Here is a 19,565-nt window from a genome sequence, read left to right as displayed (position 1 = left end):
CTGTTATTGGCCAGCAAGTACAGTTTCCAGGTTTTTTTTAACAGGAGTGCGGCACAAAAATTTGTAGGAAATAATGTCCAAGGGATTTTCTGAACAGTCATTTCAGATTTTCAAAGAATCTCCTGAGGAGATTCTGAACTCCAACAACTTCGATGATCCAGATACCAGAAAGGGTGTGAAAATCCCGTGGATGGCTTTGGAATGTCCAACAAGCACAGCATGTTGAGTTCCTTCCACAGCCACCTGCCCTAGAGATACAGACAGATGTTGGAAAAGTACAGTGGCGACTGCAATTCACATCTCTGAGAAAAAGTGCAATGCCTCACCAAAACAGGAGAGGAGGATGCGTGGCAGTCCCTTAATGTGTGAATCTCCTCACAGCCAGCTGAAACCCCCCCCCCACCTCCACAATCAGAGTCCCACTGACTCAGGGGGGGCTAACCTCAGCACCTCTGGTGTAAGGCAGTAGTATTGAAGGTGTGCGGTTTGCCAGAACATTCAATCAACACAGATGACGCCACACAGGGACAAAATCTTGTTTACTGTACATCATGTCAAACAATTCCAATTCAGTGAGACTGGACTGTATCTCACTGCTCCCGATTTCTTTTCTTGCTTTCCTTCAAGTAGAGAATGGTGCAATATCTCGGTGTAAATTGTGATGCGGCTGTGCTTACACATTCGTGCTTTAAACTTTCGAATTTGAAGTATATGGATGAGAAACAGAAATACTCTTTCAAGTGGCGCTGTCCCGCCAGCAGGGAAACCGTTACTGAAGTTCACAGAGTCAACAGTGGACGTGGACTTAGCACCTTAACACCAGGCGAGTCCTTGCGCTAAGCCACCTGCCCGCTGGGTGGACTGAACTATGGCCCCTGGGGGTCGACAAAGAGTGCATTCAACTGTGGAGGTGACACAGGTTTAGCACTCCCTGCGTGGATGTGATCCATTCTCTCTCTTTCTGGTTTTGATGAAAACTCCATTAACCAAGTCTGACCCACATCTTCATAGCAGCAGGATGTGTATATGTACATAAAATTACATAGAAATAATGACTGTACATCCCCATGGGGAATGGGTGATTCTATAAATTAGGGGTCCAACTTGGGGACATTGTGGTGTCCTGTTACACGTGAAGCCAGTCAACTTTTCTTCATGTCAAATTGTAACCACATTATCAAACATTGTGCAGATTGAACTGTACATTGTACAGGTTATAAACAATGTAATCCTGTTTGATCTACAGAATGTGAACAGTACTAATATTAGTTCCATCCAGAAAAGCTGAATGGTTTCACCCGTAACAGAACACCAAAATGTCCCCAAGTTGGACCTCTAATTTATATAATCACCCAAATACGTTAGTCGGGGGTAGACCCCATGCAAAAGCAAGACCACCATGGTGAAAATGTGCCATATCACCAAAAATAGAAGGCACCTCACTGGTATGTGCTGACTTCACTACTGATTTCCAACCCCTACCCCATCTGAAATCCAGAATACACATACACATGTCAAGGTGATCCAACCCGTTTCACTCTTGCTATGGGGCAAACAATGCCTTCTTCAGAAACACACTTTAAGATAAGGTTCACTTGTCATCGCTGCTGGGCCAAAGCGCCCTCTTCTGTTCCTTCTACGAAATCCAACCCCAGACAGCATCCTGGACACAATGCAATGCCTTTGCCAACAATGAGAAGCGCCAATGTCATTTCCACAATACCCATTTCACTTTGCCTGGACAGGATTCCCAATCTCCCAGTCCAACTCCGAGCAGTGAAGCCTGGTATCTGACTTGCCATTGCACCTCTCTCCCCTACCAAAGTACCACAACCCCCTCCTCGTAGTAACAGCATTAGCAGTGGGGTGACGGCCAACGAGCACTGTACTTTTACAACAAAGGGCAAGTACCGCAGTTTAGTAAATGTGGAGGACCCAACCTCGTCAAAACGAACTGAACCATTTTGAGAACTGATTGGTCTCAACACCTCGGTTTGCCAGTCACAGAAAGCTCTCACGTTTTCATTTCATGGTATGTACTACTTTTTTCAATTCTTTATGCAGCGTGCCCTTGGAACCCTCTGTAATTAATGAAAGAGTGCTTCATAAATTCTCCTTGTAAATTTGATAATAACCTAAAATGTACAATTTATGATCAATAAATCTGTGAATGTTTTATTGGGAAATGCAATAACGCCAATGGGGCCAAGCACTTGGAAACAACAGTCATTAACATTTAACACTACCAGATGTGGGCATGCATTTTTCTTGACACACAAACAGGGCCACCGACTTTACACAGAAAGACACGGACACACGAGACAAGGGATATGCATTTGGGCCACCTGATACACCACATTTACAGTAGATCACCAGATCCATCCAAACGACTAGCTCGCCACATGTTCGCCGGGGTGAAAGGTTTACAGCAGGATCATGGGCATTGCCAGGATTTATTGGGGGGGGGAGTAAACCAACCACTTTTGCCTGGAAAGGAAATTTCGGAGGGGGGGTAAAGGATTCATCAGGTAAAAACTAATTAACAACAATTGGAAAGGATCAATTAGCAAAATTTCCAACAAAATGTTGATTTTTAGTACCTTTCTTTCAGTTCTTTCACCTTCCCCCCCCCCAATTTCTTTCTCTTTTACTTGCCACATTTTTCCGGGGAGGGGGGAGCCCCTTGCCTAACCCTAATACCGCCCATGAGCAGCATTTTACAGCACCCGCTATAAACAGATGGAACATGCCATGGGATGGGCAGGTCCACAGTTTATGAAACTGGTTTCAAAATGCCTGCAAGACATGTGCCAAAACGCTTGGCAAGTATTAAAAGTGATATGGCATGAGAAGAAGAAACCTTGGGCCTTCCAAGGGTCACGGTGTGTCTTATTTCACATGGACCAGAAAATATGTAAGATCATCTGCAAGTCGTGGATTCGACTGGTTAACAACAAATGCAGGCAAGAAGAAACAGGAAAGCAAGAAAAGTAACAGTTTCTGCAGATGGCTCATCGGTGAGAGACCGACTGAGGCAGATCCACCCACTTGAGTGGCGTCCTTTGAGAAAGCCGCCTGACAGACGAGTGTGACGAACTCCCTAACACCTCACAGGGTGGAAGAGTCAAACATTCACGTTTAAAATGGCTCACGCTGCTCCACGCCTGAATTGCGTTCAAATATTCATTCATGTTCCCTGGGTGTTCAACATGATGGGGCTTTCCGCCGGGGTGTCAACACATGTTTTTCCCCTCTTAAATAATGAACGCGGTGCGCCGCCTTCCCCAGACACCAGCTCTATTATGGATGCTTCAGCATGGTTCAGAATATCTCACACTGGATGCACTGCTGCGCATTCACTACTTACAATTTAGCCTGAACTTTTTTTTCTCTATGGTGGACCTGTGAGGAAAGTTTTCAACAAAGCCACTCTGCATTTCTGGAGTAAGCAATTCTTTTCAAATTGCTTTTGAGATATTTTGCCTTGCCAAATTTTGAACGTCTGGCTGTTTGGCTAACGGCAGCGTCAGAAGGAAAAACGCAATGCTCTTGAGGAGTTTTTACCCCTGCATCTTCTAATATTCTCAGGCTTCCATTGCTTTGTGACAACCAAGTGTTGTTCTCTTTGTAATTTCTTTGTAACTGGGACACCAAGTTCCATTGGAAATTCAGCTCTGCAAAACTAGATGTAATCATGACATGATAGGCTGGGTTTTTTTTTTTACCTTAGCTTGTACTGCCTCTTAGTGCATGTATTTGGACTGCGGTCATCAACTCGGTGGTAATCTGCCTGGCTAGCCGACATCGTCCTCCTCTGGTGTCTGTGCGCTCGCATGCCATTCTCTCTCCTCACCGGCTGCTGTTGCTGGTATCCAGTGGGCAACGTTAACCGGTCTGCGTCGGGTAGAGGTTTCCCGGGCCCCGTCCCATCGTGGCAGGCCGTGGGTGCAGCCTCCCGCGCCATGTTCTCTTTGTTTTCGGCGCCGGCGCCGAAGGGTTTGGGGTCGCCCGAGTCTTCTGAGCCGACAGAGAGACGGACACGAAGCTTCTTGCTCCCGCTGGCCGGCAAGGTGATGGTGGAGGCCAGGGCTTCAGAGATGGTCTTGAGGAGACTGGACAAGTCCTGGCAAGAAAAATGTTAACAATCAAGGTTGTTATCAGTAGGTAAACATCCACTTGACCATCAGTGCTGCATTGCCAGTTCCCAAAACGACTCCACAGTTGTGTGACCATTCAAGCTACATGTACGTGTGCAACATCGCACATACTTGTTCCATACACACACACTTGGGTGTTCCAACAGGTGTGTGACTACACACCTGTTGAAAGACAGTTATAATGGGGGGCAAAATCTTTATGGGGACATGCGAAAGTCCTCACAATTCCTAGCAAGAGAAATTGTCCTCTTTAGTGTTGCCTCTTGGGGTACATGTACACACATGCACAGGGTTGTGTTTGGCCCCCTTGGGGTGCCACACCTAGGTAAAGAATGGGAAAGATTTTTGGAATCATGCCCCTCCCATAAAAGGTCAGAAAGTTTAGATTAGTTTAGATTTGCATGAACACATAGCATCTATTTCATGAGTTTCTAATTTAAACGAAAAGTGTGCCTTCCAAACATGTATCTTCCACACCAAGGAGTGTCCTACTATACACAATGTGCCGGTACCAGTGCTCAAATGAGAGCCAATTTCTAACTCCCTTTTCATTAAACTTCATTTACTTTGAATAAGCCATTTGGGAGTTAAATTTGAATAAAATCTGGTACACTGAGTTATCTGTTTGCACATAAACAGAGCGTTTTGAATTCCCCAGACTAAAGGCACTGTTGCTATACCCTGTGATTCGAGGCAAGCTTTTGCATAGCGACCACCATCTCTGGAATGGACTGGTTCCTTTGTGCCCTTCTTATCCATTGAGAACAGTGCATTGTAACTAAGCACAAGCTTGCCCCGAATCACGAGGTATAGCAACAGTGGTTTTAGTATGGAGCATTCAAGTTGTTATGTTCACGTGAATTTTAAAGAACTCGGTGTACCAGATTTTGGTCAAAGTTAACTCGCAAAAGACTTATTTTCAAACTGAACTGTAGCACCGTTTTGGTTTCTTCTAATCGCAGAGAGTTAACTATCTTCCAGATTACTTTTCATTCCTATTCACTTCTGCAAAGGGTGTGTAAGTAAAATCTTTCAAAAGATTTGTGAAACAAAAAAAATGGTTCCACTCTTCTGCAGACTCTTCTTACCTCTCGGGTCACCCTGCGATGGCCGTCAAAGTCGTACAAGGTGAAGGCCCACTCTTGTTGGTCGGACTCCCCGTCCAAAGAAACATCGCAATCGACAGCCTGAAAGGATGGAAGATCAAAGGTTGACATCATCGCAGCGGCAAACATCAGTTCATGGGCAAAATGTTACCACCCAAAACTTCCCGAGCAGTGGTTTACGACGAACTTGTCAGAAGATTTAAAACTGTGACTTCTTCCCCTTCTGTACACCTCTCAGCCCGCAAATTTTATTTGGCTACTACTTTTTTTGCACGTTATAGGTTTCCTATTTTCATTAATCAAAATCCATTTTGTGCAAATTCAGGCTTCCTTTCAGAATGCACAAAAGAATGGGCCAAATATTCTGTCCACCAAAAATCTCCATTCTCAAGCAGAAAATGGGGGATGAACTTAGAAGAGAAAGGTAGCATTGGATACACGATTTGCAAACACACTCGGGAGATAATGAACCGTTGCTACTGTTGATAAAGCCTTGCTTTGAATATTCGGGCACAAAAATGCTGTTGTATGATTCAACATGCCTGTAATTGGAAAAGGAATGATTACTCGATTCTCTAGTATTCTGATGGCTTTGGACCACTCAGCTAAGACACATTTACTTTACATGACATTTTGAAGCACCACTTGTTTACGACACAGTGGTGAATTCCCTACGCATCATATGAGATACCTGGGGAGTTACCCTTGATGATAAAAACAAGTTTTAACATGACCGCTGACTTAATGTCAAATGTTGGGTTGATTGTGTAACTTACGATGCAGAATGTGCCCCACAAGTTGGGTCATTAATAGAGTGATTGCAGCTTTTTTTTTTATGCCAGATCTTGCCCTCTGTGACTTTCACTTTGCTGATGCAACAAATTCCAGGCCTGGCAAACTCATTTATACATTTTAAGCTGCGTCGGGCCACTGGCCTGCAGCAAAGCATTTCACTGAAGAATATTTGTGGGTAGGCTATGATAGGAGAAACACCAAACCTTTGGGTAAACTGTGTTTGCAACAGGACTTGTGTCCTAATCCACACAAACGTGACAAACCTTTGCATTGAACAACTTGATGAACAATGGACGCATTGTATAAATCCCCTCTTCAAATTATTTGCACAATACGGTACATGATTACTTTTTTTACATCGTACATACACATTTAAGCTGTCCCTGGGGAAATATGAACAAATTAGGAGTTTCTAAGGTGCCCGTGACTTGGCACAGTCTATGAATTTAAAATGAGGCATCTGGGAAGAAAAACAAAAGAAAAGAAGCAAGAATGTTGAGCACTTAAGAAAAATTCACGTACGTACCCCCACTGTTGCCTTGCCGCTGTTTGAGGACATCGTTGGGGAAAGTGGTGGTTTCTCCTCATCAAAGCCGTCGCCCTTCTCCACGGCCACAACCTTCACACTGCACGCCGAGCCTGTGACCTCCGGCGGCAAGGCGACTGGAGAATCAATTAAAAGGAGAGGTGAGCGTCGCGAGGAGAACAGGAAGGGATGACAAAACAAAATGCAACACTGAGGCAAGGGACAAGAATCCACCAGCTGATGAGCAGGCAGCCGAAGAGATAGCTCAGGGGGACAATCAATTTGGGCAGGAAAGGGAAAGGTCTGTTACCAACGCCCCCAGAGTGACTGATGTGGGAGGGAAAACGTGGCCCGAGTATGTGAAAATCAATGACCGGCTACAAAATGCGACACCAGCTGTTGGACCTTCCACAGGCGCAAACAAACTTCCACCCCGAAAAGATTGCATTTCGACTCAGCACTTCAAGAGTTTAAAAAAAAAAAAAAACGATGGAAAAGTCAGTAATCTTACTTCTTCTTTGGAGTTTGCCCTGAACCCGACAATCAACAGATTAGTTACTTATTCATATACATATAAAAACAAGTCTGAATGGTCCAATTTAAACTTTTGTGCTGGAAATGTGGTTATTTATTTGTAACAACAAAACACATTAACTTTTGCCCACAACCAAATCCAAAAAATCCCTGAGGGAGCTGTACAATGCACTGGCAGATTGTATCCCAGGCGACTAACACAAAGAAGTAGTTGTACACCCCTGCCACAGACCCAGGTGTATGGGTGTTATGGACATAAGGGTACATGTACATGTACATCCCTTAAATTGGAAAGTGCTACTGGTAGATCACTGGTGGCTCCCTTTGCCCCAAGGTGCAACCCTAATCACTCTTACAGGTCCATCTGTGGTTTGTGTAACCCTGTGTCATGGACGCAAGATGCAATGACATCACAACATGTGTAGGGCATTGCATTCTCAGAGCCAGTTGAAGGAGTGTACTGCCAGGTCTTAATCATGTCTTAACCCCTTGAACAGTTGTGAATATTCCAATTTCAATCTGGTTTCCTGCACAGTGGAAGATTTTTGAGAGGAGACTTTGGGAAGGTCCTACCGGTAGCTAATATGCCACAGCCCGTCAGGGTCAACTAACTGCATCAGGATGTCTAACTCTGGAAGTTACAGCCCAAAATTTACCAACTTTGGAACTGTGCCATCGACCACCTGAATCGTCTAGGGAGTATTCCCCCCCAAAAAAACCTTCAGCATTTATATTTCCAAATGTAAACTTGAAAAATGAAACAAGTCCCTCAAGGAGGTGAAAAGCACTTAACTAATTTGCAAAGGGTTTCCTAAAGGTTGGAAATGGCCTTCTGCAACAAAGCAACAAGTGTTTGGCGCAATGTGATGTCGGCAGGCTTCAAAAGGAGAATGCAGCAAGGTGTTGAGGGGGGGACAGAAAGCTAAGGCTGAATTGTAACAGACACCCTTACCTTCAAAGTGGCAATTATCTTTGGCAAATCCTACAGGGACATGAGATGTATTACACTGGCACAGGTGGGGATCATCTGACGTGGGCTGCAGGAGACAATAGAGAGGAAAGGCAGGGAGTAAGACTGGTTTATAGGGTGAGGAGTCAACGGTTAGAATATGGTTGTCAAGAACAAACAAAATAAACTAAGTAGGCAGAGATTAGTCAAGAGAAAAGTCAACATTTTAAAGGAAAGGTTGTATCCAAAATTCAAAGTGCATTTTTTTGTCGCAATTAAATACAACATCTTCATGGGTATTTTGAGCACAAGAACTTTTAAAAATAACACAAAAGGTATTGAACACTGTACATACTAGTTATTCTTTTAATCCTAACTCCCCAGAGTGATTTACTAGGAACCATACCCATTCACACAAATTCCAACACCATATAGTAAACTGTGCACAAAAACTGTTGGACTCTGTTTATTTTGGGTATGCCTGAACCCATGTTTAAGCACAAGCAGTTTAGGGGTACAGTACCCAGTGCCACAAATTCACACACTTTATTTGTGTTCAATTCTGTGTGGTTAAGGAAGGTTAGGGTTAATAGGGGAAAGAAATTCACGTCAACTAAATGTACATGTAGAAAAAAAAGCAAATTAGAGTTTGTGCTTCATTAAGAAAAAGGGATCTGTGCATATGGTAAAGCATGTACCATACATGTACATACATGTAGGTGCACTTCTCACGCTCAGTTTGTAGAACACCTGTCCAGTCTTAAACAAGATAAACAAGCACATAGGTACAAATACATGGAGCTTGGTGGTGGTCATTGCCCTCATGGGTAAGGGAAAGGTATTACAAAACCAGAAGGTGCAGACTTCTTGGGTAAACTATTCACAGAATTTTACAAAATGCTGGCATGTGACAGTAAACACAAATAAATAACAAAACAAACCAAAAACCTCAAATTTTTTATTCTCGTGGGTGGTGGCCTGCCTCCCACAAATTCAAAGCCGGTCCCCCCCCCACAAACATAAAAGATGTACCAGTACTAGAGTACCAAATAACCAAAAAGGGGGTCAGTGACCACATAAAACCTGTAGGAAAAAAAGTCACATTTATACCGATGGTCCCTTTCTTTTTTCTGTCTAAAGGAAAACAATTTCTGTTTACAATTACAAAGCCATGTTGAAATTGCCACAACTCAAAAAACTGCACAAGCGAAACACACGAAACCAAAAAAAACCAAAAATACACCAGAATAACTCTTAAGAAGTACAGAACCCAAAACAAAAAACCTTCAAAAAACTCTCAAGCCAGTGACTTTAGCTTCAAACGACATTTTCCGACTACTCCCATGCTGGCCTGGAAAGATGCCGCGAGTTTAATGATCAATAAATCATGTACGCAGCAAAATTCCCACCAGTAAGAACAGAACTGGAACGAGCATTGAACAGGGAAATAAGGGCAGGAGTGCAATAAAATATGACATGTTATCATGCGCTTCGAAATAATATTTGTCCGACTTTCAAGCACCAAGTTCTCTGAGACTGTCCAGATATGGTATGTATGCTGCATGTATAACCAGGGGAACAAGCAGTGTGTCTGTCTTGTAAGGTACATGTATCCATACGAGCAATGAGGTAACCATACATTACATCTACATCACCCTTTAAAAATCCAGGTTTGGGGGGACCATGGAGGTCCCTATTCTGGTCTCCCCCCCATGAGCTGTCCCGTGCCTAATCTTTTTAAAAACGCGTGTAAAGATACTCATTGTCGGTACAAATAAGACATTTTAACTCAAATTTGAGTCATAGGTTTGTTGTTACTGTCAACTGAAATTCAAGGCCACTTGTATGCCACATGATATGCACCGAGCACCTCAATGGAAAATGCTAACCTGTCTAGAAAAAATTGGTGTTAAAATGACATCAACATTACACATGGATAAAAGCCTTCAAGGCTAAGCGCATAAAAAAGTACATTACGACAGAAAAAATGTCCGGGGGAGGGAGTAGATTCCACCCCCCCCCGGCTTTGTGAATAACAAGACTGCTAAGACAACCTGAATTGACTGTATTCATATATTGGCCATCTTGAACTGAAAGTGAATTCAAACTTTTTACTTGGGGAACCTTAGAGTAAGAACAGCAGTGACGAAATAAAAGTTAATACAAATTCATGTCAATTTTTTCAGAATAATTTAAAATTTACGATGAATAATATCAACATGTTTTAAGCCACATAAAAACTCATAGTGAGGTCCGTTTGGAACCTAAAATAGTCTGGCACTATCCCATTTAACAGATTACATGCAATGAATATGATAGATTCAGGGAACAAGATTTTTAAAAAATGGCTCTCTCTTGAATAAGGTCTAGTATTAGCTTGTTAAGTAACCAGAACCTTGGTGTCACAAAGGGAATGGAAAAAACAAGAAAGAAGAACACAGAAATTCAAGAGACTAGGAACCTCAGACTTTGCTCATCATACCAAATTATCACAACAATGCTCTTTACAAGTACATGTATATAACACACGCTCTTAATAGAATGCTTAGGAAAGACACTTTTCAATGACAACTTAATGTAAGCCTTCAATAGGTTGAACCAAATCTTCCTCAATTCTACAAAATCCAACTTGCCTAGGGGTTTTCAAGGCCAGAATCTGAGGAACCAAATCTTCCTTAATTCTACAAAATCCAACTTGCCTAGGGGTTTTCAAGGCCAGAATCTGAGGTACATGTAAGCACAGAGAAATGTGGAGTCCAGCCACACTATCACATCATGCACATGTACATGACCCATGGGGCTTAATGCCCCTCAAAGTTGAGCACAAAGGATGTATCACTGGTTTTTTTCATGGCAGAACACTTTGCCACCTTTGGAGGGTTCAGAAGTCTCCAGGCAAAACAATACATCTGCAAGGAGTCGGGGTTGATTTCAAAAATCTACACGCTGACCTCTTTCTTTTGCCTCACAGGCTGTAAAAGCTATCAAACCTTTCATTAAAAACAGGGACAAGTGATACCAGGGACAAAAGGGTTCCGGGATAAACTCTCCAAATTTCATGTTCCTAAACAGTGGACAATATGTAGTCCCAGGTGGCTTCCACCTGTACTGCAACCGCAGTCTATGGCAGAAACAACATCAAACAGTTTTTAACAATAATATTGTTTCTGGCGAGTTTGGTTGGTTAAACCCAGGGAAGACAAACAAACCTGGGCCAGGTTGTACCAGCCCACAAAGAAGCTACCAGTAGCAGGGCGGCCATGACGGGTCACAGAGTTGAGGGATGCGACTAATCCATCCACACCACGTCCTTACAGGACCACGCTAATGGTGACAAGATGCTGTAAAACAGCCCCTATCATTCCAAATGACAAACAAGGCGGATGCATCCCAACTCCATGAGAAAACAAAAGAGATAACGGATGGACCAACTCTGTCCCAGCTGATGACCTCATCCCGACCCAAATGCCAGCCAGAGGTTGTTGACCTCGCCAGCTCGTAAGAAAATACTACACCATTCCGTGCATCCCACCAAGCAAACAGGGGCATAAAAAAAACTCAATGGTTTCTCAGAACGGCCGACAACCCCACCGCCAATGCTCAACTCACGATCAATGGGTGCAGTGGACACACAGAGAAATATTTTGGGATCCTCTTGTTTGGCGTGAATGGTACTCGTGTCTTAGGGATTCTTTTAAAAGGAGTGGTGGAGAGTGCAGAACAAAGGGGAAGCGGAAGACAGCACGGCTCTTCATCGCCATGACAAAAACAAGAAGTGTTTGACCAGTGGGAGGTCCAGCTGGGTAGGACTAAAACGCAGTGTCTGCATCAACAAGGATCTAATGACTCCTTATTTCTACGACTGTGACACAGGACAAGGAGAGACCTGCACCAGGGGTCACCTCTCTGTTTCCCCCTTTTTTCAAACGCCCCAGAATAAACTTTTCATGGAGATAAACATGTCAGGCTTCTAAAAGGGCCCATTAGGGGATTATTGAAAGTTTTGCCTTCATCGCAGCTGGTGTCCTGTCTGGTGAGATTTGTGGGGCCTGTCAACTCAGATGCGACAGAGAAAGGAGGCCTGTACATGTACATGCCTCTGGAATGCAGGCCTCCAATTTCCTTTTTTTTTTAGGGCACTGCCGTTCGGCACTGGTGGACTGGCTGAAATAACGGCCACTGATGCCAAACTTGAAGGCATTAATGCCATCAGCGTACCAAAGTTATGGGCATTAATGCCATTCCGATTTTTGTTGGATATTGCATGAAAATGATTCAGGTCTAAGAAAAAGTAGGACATCCATTATACCTGAACATATCCGTGATGAGTGATGAAACTAGCAGCCGAGCGTTAAAAGGCTTCGGCCCGTTTTGACGGCAGCTGTTCTTTCCTCGGCATTTTGCGCACCACAAAAACTGGCCAGGCCAGTGATTTTGCACACAACAACATCGTGAGAATTAATCAGGGTAGTCCGGATCGACTGATGTCATGCATGTACTGTTCGGATCGCACGCAGCGCGTAGCACTAAACTGCAAACATTACATTGCCGTGTTAGTTAAAATACTGCCACGACCATACAATTGTCCTGTGTGCATGAAAAACATGGAGCTCTCGATATACCGACAACGCGTACGAGTTGATGAGCACTTGTTCCAGACTAACATTATCGCATGATACATTAAAATACTTGGCTTGAGCATGCCCTGTTAAGTTCAGTCGTTGGATAGGCCGGCGGGTGTCGCCTGTGCCATGCCTGCGATCGTGCAGTGTGCATGGAGCAGGCCGGGTCGCCAGTGCGCGGCAGGCTGAGTGTACGATATCCCCATTATACACACAATGCACGCACGCCCTGCATATGCATGCATGCAATACATTTGGGTGGCGCGGCGCGGTGTTCCGGTCAAATGTGAGCGATCATGGAACGACGTGTATGTCGCTTTGCATGCCGCTTTCCGTGTACCTTGCTGAAGACAGGCAGTCAATATGCACGTGTAAGGCACTACGGCCAAGAGAAAAAAAGGGCACTGCTATCTTGGCAGTGAAACACAATCACTTTTCGGAGGCATCACGGCCAAATGGGGGGGCACCAACGGCCGTTTGGAAATTGGAGGCCTGGGAATGCATGAATTTTCAGACATGGGGGCTACCACACTTTTGCAGGTTTGTTTTTGGAATACAAGAGTAGAATGTTGCGCCTACATGTGTACACATTCTGTATGCCTTGCCATAGCTACTCCGATGGAAACAAGCCTGTATTGTAATGTGACAACATCAAATCAACTTTCTCTTTTTCTGGTGCATGTACAGGTACTATAAGCCTGAGTAAAACATCACAATGGGAATTGTCGCTAGGGAGCTTACACAATATTACGCGCTGAACATCGGCATGTAAACAACTCACAAATGTGGACATTGAACCTCATGCAAAGGAATTGATTTGGGGTGTGGGGTTAATGCCTTCAGGTTGATCCAAGGAAAATATTGAAAACTGTTTGGTATCGCTCTGGGTCCTGAGCCCGAGACTTTAGGCGGTGAGATAAACATCAATAATTGCAATGAAATATGTGGTCCCCCCTCCCATTAAATTGGCGATGGTGTGAACTCTGGAACTATTTACTTGGTTCACACTCGAGTTTCAGCAACATGTACGGTACATGCACAGTAAAGGCAAAAAGTTTACATACACCTGGTAGAACAAACAGAAATTTCCTTGAAGTTAACAACTTCACCCATTCCTACTAACTTTTCTTTTCACGAAGACAGACAAGATGGGTCTCTACATAATGTGCATGGTGTATGCATCAAATACAAACACCCTGATATATATAATTTACAAAAACCAAACTTTTACGTACTCCAGCCCTAATATTAAGTACCACTTTGGTTTGGTCACATCTCACACATGTACTTGCAGTAGACCTCTTTCTGAAGTGTTTTTGAAAGACAACAAGGGGTAGAGGTAAATTTTCACAAAATGATTTTTTTCAGAAATATTAATATTCTGAACCATTATAAATGTCTCTGAGTATTTCCAACTGGAGTACACACCCACTGTGAACATTAAGTCAAGATACAATTTGTCTGACCTCATCAAGAAAAAGTTGGCAAAACTATTTCAACCAGCGGAAAAAAATGTAGGCCTACCGGTATGTTAAACTTTTGCCCCAACGGTACACGTATGCCTGTTAATGCAAACGTCTGTAAGAACAAAGCAGAAATCAAATCTATCAAATCATTCACGTCATATAGAAACAAATAACGTGAAAGCTGGTACCGGAGCAAATTTCACAGCCGGTAATTTATGGATTTGCTTCGCGTACATGTACGACATGTAAGCACAGAGGCCTAAATGTACATGAATTAGAATGATTTTTGTACAGTGTACCATTCAGGATGAATTGTATTTTAGTACAGCACAGATTCAGTGATATCCTTGAGTGTGTGTGGAGTGATTCTCCATGGTTCAAAGTGGGAAAAGGGCCCCAAAAAAAAAAAGCCAACAGCCCCTGCTGATTGCCACAGCTCCCCTGCCAGCCCCGGGGGTCAAAGGTCACAAACTAGCAAAAGCCAAGGTTGAATTGGGGGCCTGCAGGGGGCCAGGCAACAGTATGTACACACTGTAATGAACAATGTACACATGTTCATATGCACCCAGCTACTTCTGGGGTGGACTCCTTTGAACAATCTGGTTTGGTAGTCTGGAATCACAGCGAGAGTGCAGCCATAAAACAAGCAGCCATTTGTTCGCACAGAAATTAAATCAAGAGGGAACCAAATCGAGGCAGAACAGGGATGGGCTCATACCTGCATCTGTAGAAATAGACATAGTTCATGTTGAACACAAACAAGAAACTTTCTTTTTTACTACCATCCTATCCATTACAGATCAACAAGATTCTAACTTAAGTGATTTACACTAGTCTTCAAAACTTAACGGCCACAATCAATTTAAGTTTGATACCCCAGTACCGTACTTGATGACATAAAATTACTCACAGTATCTGATATTTGCATTATACATTAATGTAAAGTTGTTCTAAAAATACAACTGTATACATCTAGCACATTCGCTGTTATATACCCCCTTTGGAGTATATGGAACTTCTGAAGACTTTTCCAACACTAATTTTCATAAAAGTTGTACAAACATGTGGGTTTCTTATACTTTTTACTCTTGTGCGTTACCTTCCAGAGCCCTGCAAAGCATTCTGAGCAAAATTCCCAGGCACTAGTTTTGATCTACGGTAAGTGGACTCACTTTACCCAGGGTTGAGTGGCTTAAAAAACCCACACCCCTTACAACCAATATCTCCATTTTTTTTCCTTCTGCCACTCCATGCCATTGTAAGACGCTGTTTTTTGTCAAGAGGTGCGGGTGGGGCTCCTTGAGCATCCTTCATGTTGACAAGGACCTCTAAAGCTTCACGAAGCAAACAGGGCAGATCGCTTGAAAGGAGCAGAAAGAACTGGAGAGTCCACCAGAAACTGGGCTGAACAAAGCCCTCTGTATTCTCCTTTCTTGCAACTGGGAAAAGACTGTTCAGCATTAAGAGCCCATCTGGGTTGGGCTGTCTTCTTAACGTGCTATCCCTTCAGTTCAGTGTGTTGATGAGTCTAGTAGACTAACAGGGCTGTATATGGGCTGTGCACTGGGGGTCTTCGCTAGGAAGAGTCACTCCAGCTACACCCTACTTAAACCTTTGGAAGTTGGCCCATCATTTTCAATGCCTGCACATGACCCAACCTGTAAGTGGGAATCTCAGCTGAGACCATTCCAGAAGGGACTGGTGGGCTAGTTCTTTCAGCTTGCTACTTTAACTCTAACCCCCTAGGGTGTACGTAAAATCATATTGAGATCGGAGGATTGAGGACGGTAAATATTGGGACAAGATAGGCCTAAGAGTGACTGGAATGCACAGACACAGACTGGAGAACCTGAAGTCATTCATGTACCGGTATGTTGCCAGTTTCGGAGTGAGTTACAGTTTTCACGTCCGAGTTTCTGATTAATCATGGAAGCAAAAACCAATGCACAAACGGCGGCGTACATAACATACAAACTAAATATGGTATTTGTGTGTGCTACATGCTTCAGGAAAAATGAAGAAAGATAACTTGGTAAAGTTTGGAAACCTAAAGTCAACATGCGTGTTACCAATCTTGATGAAAATGCATTTATGGTTTTTTCCTTTCAAATTACTTGACAAAGATTTCTCAATGTCTTTGTCACACATACCCAATTACAGTGTGCTGTGTGGATTTTGTAAACCACTGCCAACACCTTTAACTAGCCCTCACTCAAGTAATCGGCATGTGGGAGAATACTTTCCCTGAAGTTGCGGCCTCCAGCTGAACTCTAGAGACACACCAACAGAAACGTTGTACGGTTACAAAAAAAAAAAAAATTACCACTGCCCTTCTGATCCTGTGATCCTATCAAACCATGAAAAAGGCACGCACAAATAATGTGATTACGACTTCACCTCCTTACAATGGAACCCCGATCAATGCGGGGATTACCTGGAGCTTGCCGCTCCATAACAATTGCTGTCCCCTAAAACCGCCCGCAGCTTCAAGTTGAAGAGTAGCGGATCAGGCGCATTGTATGACACTTCTGCTGTGGCAGGAACAAACATGGGACCGTAGGTGTGGGGATGGGAGGCGAGATGTCGCATGCGGGGAGTGCAAGAATGGTGAAAAGGGCTGCTGGAGGCCCCCACTGAGAGGAAGAAGTGATTGCTCAGTCATCGGAACTGACTACTGACTGAGGACAAGAAAAAAAGCCTCAAACGGACCTGTGTTAAGTACACACCGGGACCACTTGTTTCGGGTAGGGCTCTTTATTTGAGCAATTTTAGCCAGATTTGAAGAGAGATATCCTTGGCGATTTGTTCAGCTTCTTAAGGGGAAAGCATCAAATATTTGAGGGCTTTTTATGACACAGGGGAAAAAAACAGCAAAACTGGCATGTGTGATGTTCAATCCAGAGGTGATATGAACAGCATACTTTTTTATGCCCGGGGGGTTCTCTCTCATGTGATCCTGCAGGGGACTTACAAAACTACCAAGAGTGAATATCAGACATTGGCATAAAGACACATCTTATTTCAGTGCACAAGAGCGCTCAAGGTTAGTTTGTACATGACAATGGTGCTTATAAATACTCCATAATAATGCAGTTTTAGGTGTGAGATTTGTTGGTTTTCCTCATTAACAAGTATTGTGTGCACATGAATATGGAATGTTGTCTGGCATATACACTGTACATGGACACATGATGTGAATACACAATTCTCCAGTGTTTTCAGAAGAGCTCCTATTCACGTTAATGACTGTAAAATGCTGTTTCACTGATCAAATTTCCTCGCTTTTTTCTTCTCGAATGATTTCCTGTTGAAATAGCTTTCAGGTCACGGCTACTGTGTGGCTTTGATATCAATGTCTCTTTGTACTGCTGGCCTCTGGCGCCATGTGAAAGGCTGTTCAGGGGCAACAAAAGGTTCTGGCCAGAAGAAAAGAACATTCCTGCACAATGGCTGGTTGTCTCCTTGAAATGCCAGTGGTAATGCTGTCTGGCTCCGAGATTCTTGAGAAAAGAAAATTGTTTGGAAAGGGAAAATAAAAAATTAAAAAAAACCCGAAGTAAAATGAGATTCAATCACTGAGGAGCACATTCTTCAAACACACTAGAGGATCTATGGAAATCTGCCCTCAAAATTCACGACATGATTCATTAATCCCTACTCCCTAGCACATGTAGCATGTGTGAAAACTCATATTACAATTGGAGGATTCAGGAGTGTTAGGAATACGTCTACTACAGTGTACCTCCGGTGACAGAGCAGATGGAACATTTTCACATCGCCGTCAACTACATGTACATGTACCGGTATCGCCTATCGGTTACCTTATGTGATTTAATGAAGTGGCAGTACTGGTCATCCTTAGCAAATGAGAACAGGCATGTAAACGGCAATCCAAATTTTACGAAACAAAATTCCGTACAGGTACTATCAGAGGTGAGATTTGAAGAAACTGAAACATATGAACAAGTGCCTCCTTAGACCATGTACACACTGGTACATGTCCCTCAAACCTCTCCAGTTTGACAATTTCTCACTCTACAGATCCTTGCTTGTTGATTTTTTTTCAGTTATATTCCGATAATTTTCATCTTCCCCTTAGCAGCCTCTTTTCCCCGGAAATCCAGAAAAATCCGGACAAATCTCATGCCTGAATTATGCACAAAGCCAAATGCAGTGCCACGAACAACGGGCGCATGATACACTGTACATGATGTACATGTACGTGTACACGAACATGTTTAGTAAATTGCCCACGACACGAACATTTCAACTAATGTACCGGTATTCCCGTGTTTATTACATCTGCTGGAACCCAGAGGCAAAATACCATGAAGACTCCAACTCTTGTGTTTTTCAGAATATCAGGCACTATCTGAGCACAGCATGACTTTTGTAATGGAAGGGATTAATTTTCCAGGAAAAAAAGGATATACATGTACACTGTATGTACATGATTTATGGACTGTAAAGCACACTCCTGTCCTGACTTTTCATTTTGCTCTGCAAAAACACCTTTTAATTTATAGCATACTATGAAATTATGAAATTGGGAAGAAAATTTAAAGCAATGAAGGAAGTAGGAGTGCATGTTGAATTTCACAAATGCTACTTTTTTTCTGAGGGCAAAAATCCTCTCCACATGATTTATGCTCCCACACTCCATTTGACCCATTAAGGGTCATAATTTACCACGTCACCCATAGCTGTATGGTTTTAATCAGTGCTGTAGGTCGGTGGAATTCGTACTCCGTTAATTGTGGGTGTTCATTATCCAGGGAATCTGCCCAGCCCAGCAGGGTCTTCCTTGCTCGGTCTCAGATCATGCTGGGTATTTCCTGCCCTATGTAGTCCCAAACAGGCATTGTTATGGAACGACGAGTCCCTGGACAACGTACTGCAGCTACATGTAAGAAGGTTCAAGGAACCTGGGCTGTGATTTTAGCCAAGGAATGCTGGACCCATGCTCAGTAATGAGTTAAATTTCTTCCATTGAATATTAAAATCAAAGGGTGAAAAATGACCAAAACAGATCACTTTCATCTAAGTTTTACGATTACAACGGTAAAATACCCTCACTTAAAAAAAATCGTGACAAGAGACACAAAACTGCAAGAGACTCATTCAATGGATTAATTTCTGTTCATTTTTTTTTCTAATATCAGGACATTTGGGAGTGATTTCCTAATAAAGATGATTTCCCTCAATGTACAGGCCAGTAACATATCCACCTTGAGCAGAAGCATCACCTCATTGGTTGAACAGAGCCAGGTTGGTCGGGAGTAAGTGTTCATTTTGCTGGTGACTGTGATGCATTTCACAGTTGTTCGTAACCAAGCGAAGTGCAGTTCCAAACAAAAGAGCCTCCGTTGCTAGGAAAACTGCCCCCTCTCTTGGTCCAGCTCGGGGCTCA

At 43.2% G+C, this 19,565-nt stretch overlaps 1 protein-coding gene and 1 long non-coding RNA gene across 2 annotated transcripts in view; one reads left to right on the top strand and one right to left on the bottom strand.

Moving 5' to 3' along the window:
- Window positions 1–19,565, bottom strand: part of LOC110986629 (uncharacterized) — a 37,872-nt gene that overhangs the window by 4,927 nt on the left and 13,380 nt on the right. The window contains exons 4-7 of the mRNA XM_022248650.2: window positions 8,071–8,155; window positions 6,585–6,721; window positions 5,246–5,344; window positions 3,726–4,123 (exon numbers count right to left, since the gene is read on the bottom strand). Coding sequence (XP_022104342.2) covers window positions 3,726–4,123; window positions 5,246–5,344; window positions 6,585–6,721; window positions 8,071–8,155 — 719 coding nt within the window. The remainder of the gene's footprint in view (window positions 1–3,725; window positions 4,124–5,245; window positions 5,345–6,584; window positions 6,722–8,070; window positions 8,156–19,565) is intronic.
- On the top strand, window positions 1,913–16,435 carry LOC147798941 (uncharacterized). Its single transcript, XR_015425738.1, has 3 exons — window positions 1,913–2,032; window positions 15,262–15,313; window positions 16,316–16,435. It is a non-coding gene; the product is annotated as an uncharacterized LOC147798941 (long non-coding RNA).

The sequence above is a fragment of the Acanthaster planci genome, linkage group LG06, assembly GCF_054643075.1.
Source record: "Acanthaster planci isolate LZ-2023a linkage group LG06, COTS_SCS, whole genome shotgun sequence".
Lineage (NCBI taxonomy): Eukaryota > Metazoa > Echinodermata > Asteroidea > Valvatida > Acanthasteridae > Acanthaster > Acanthaster planci.
This window is presented reverse-complemented; position numbering and strand designations above follow the sequence as displayed.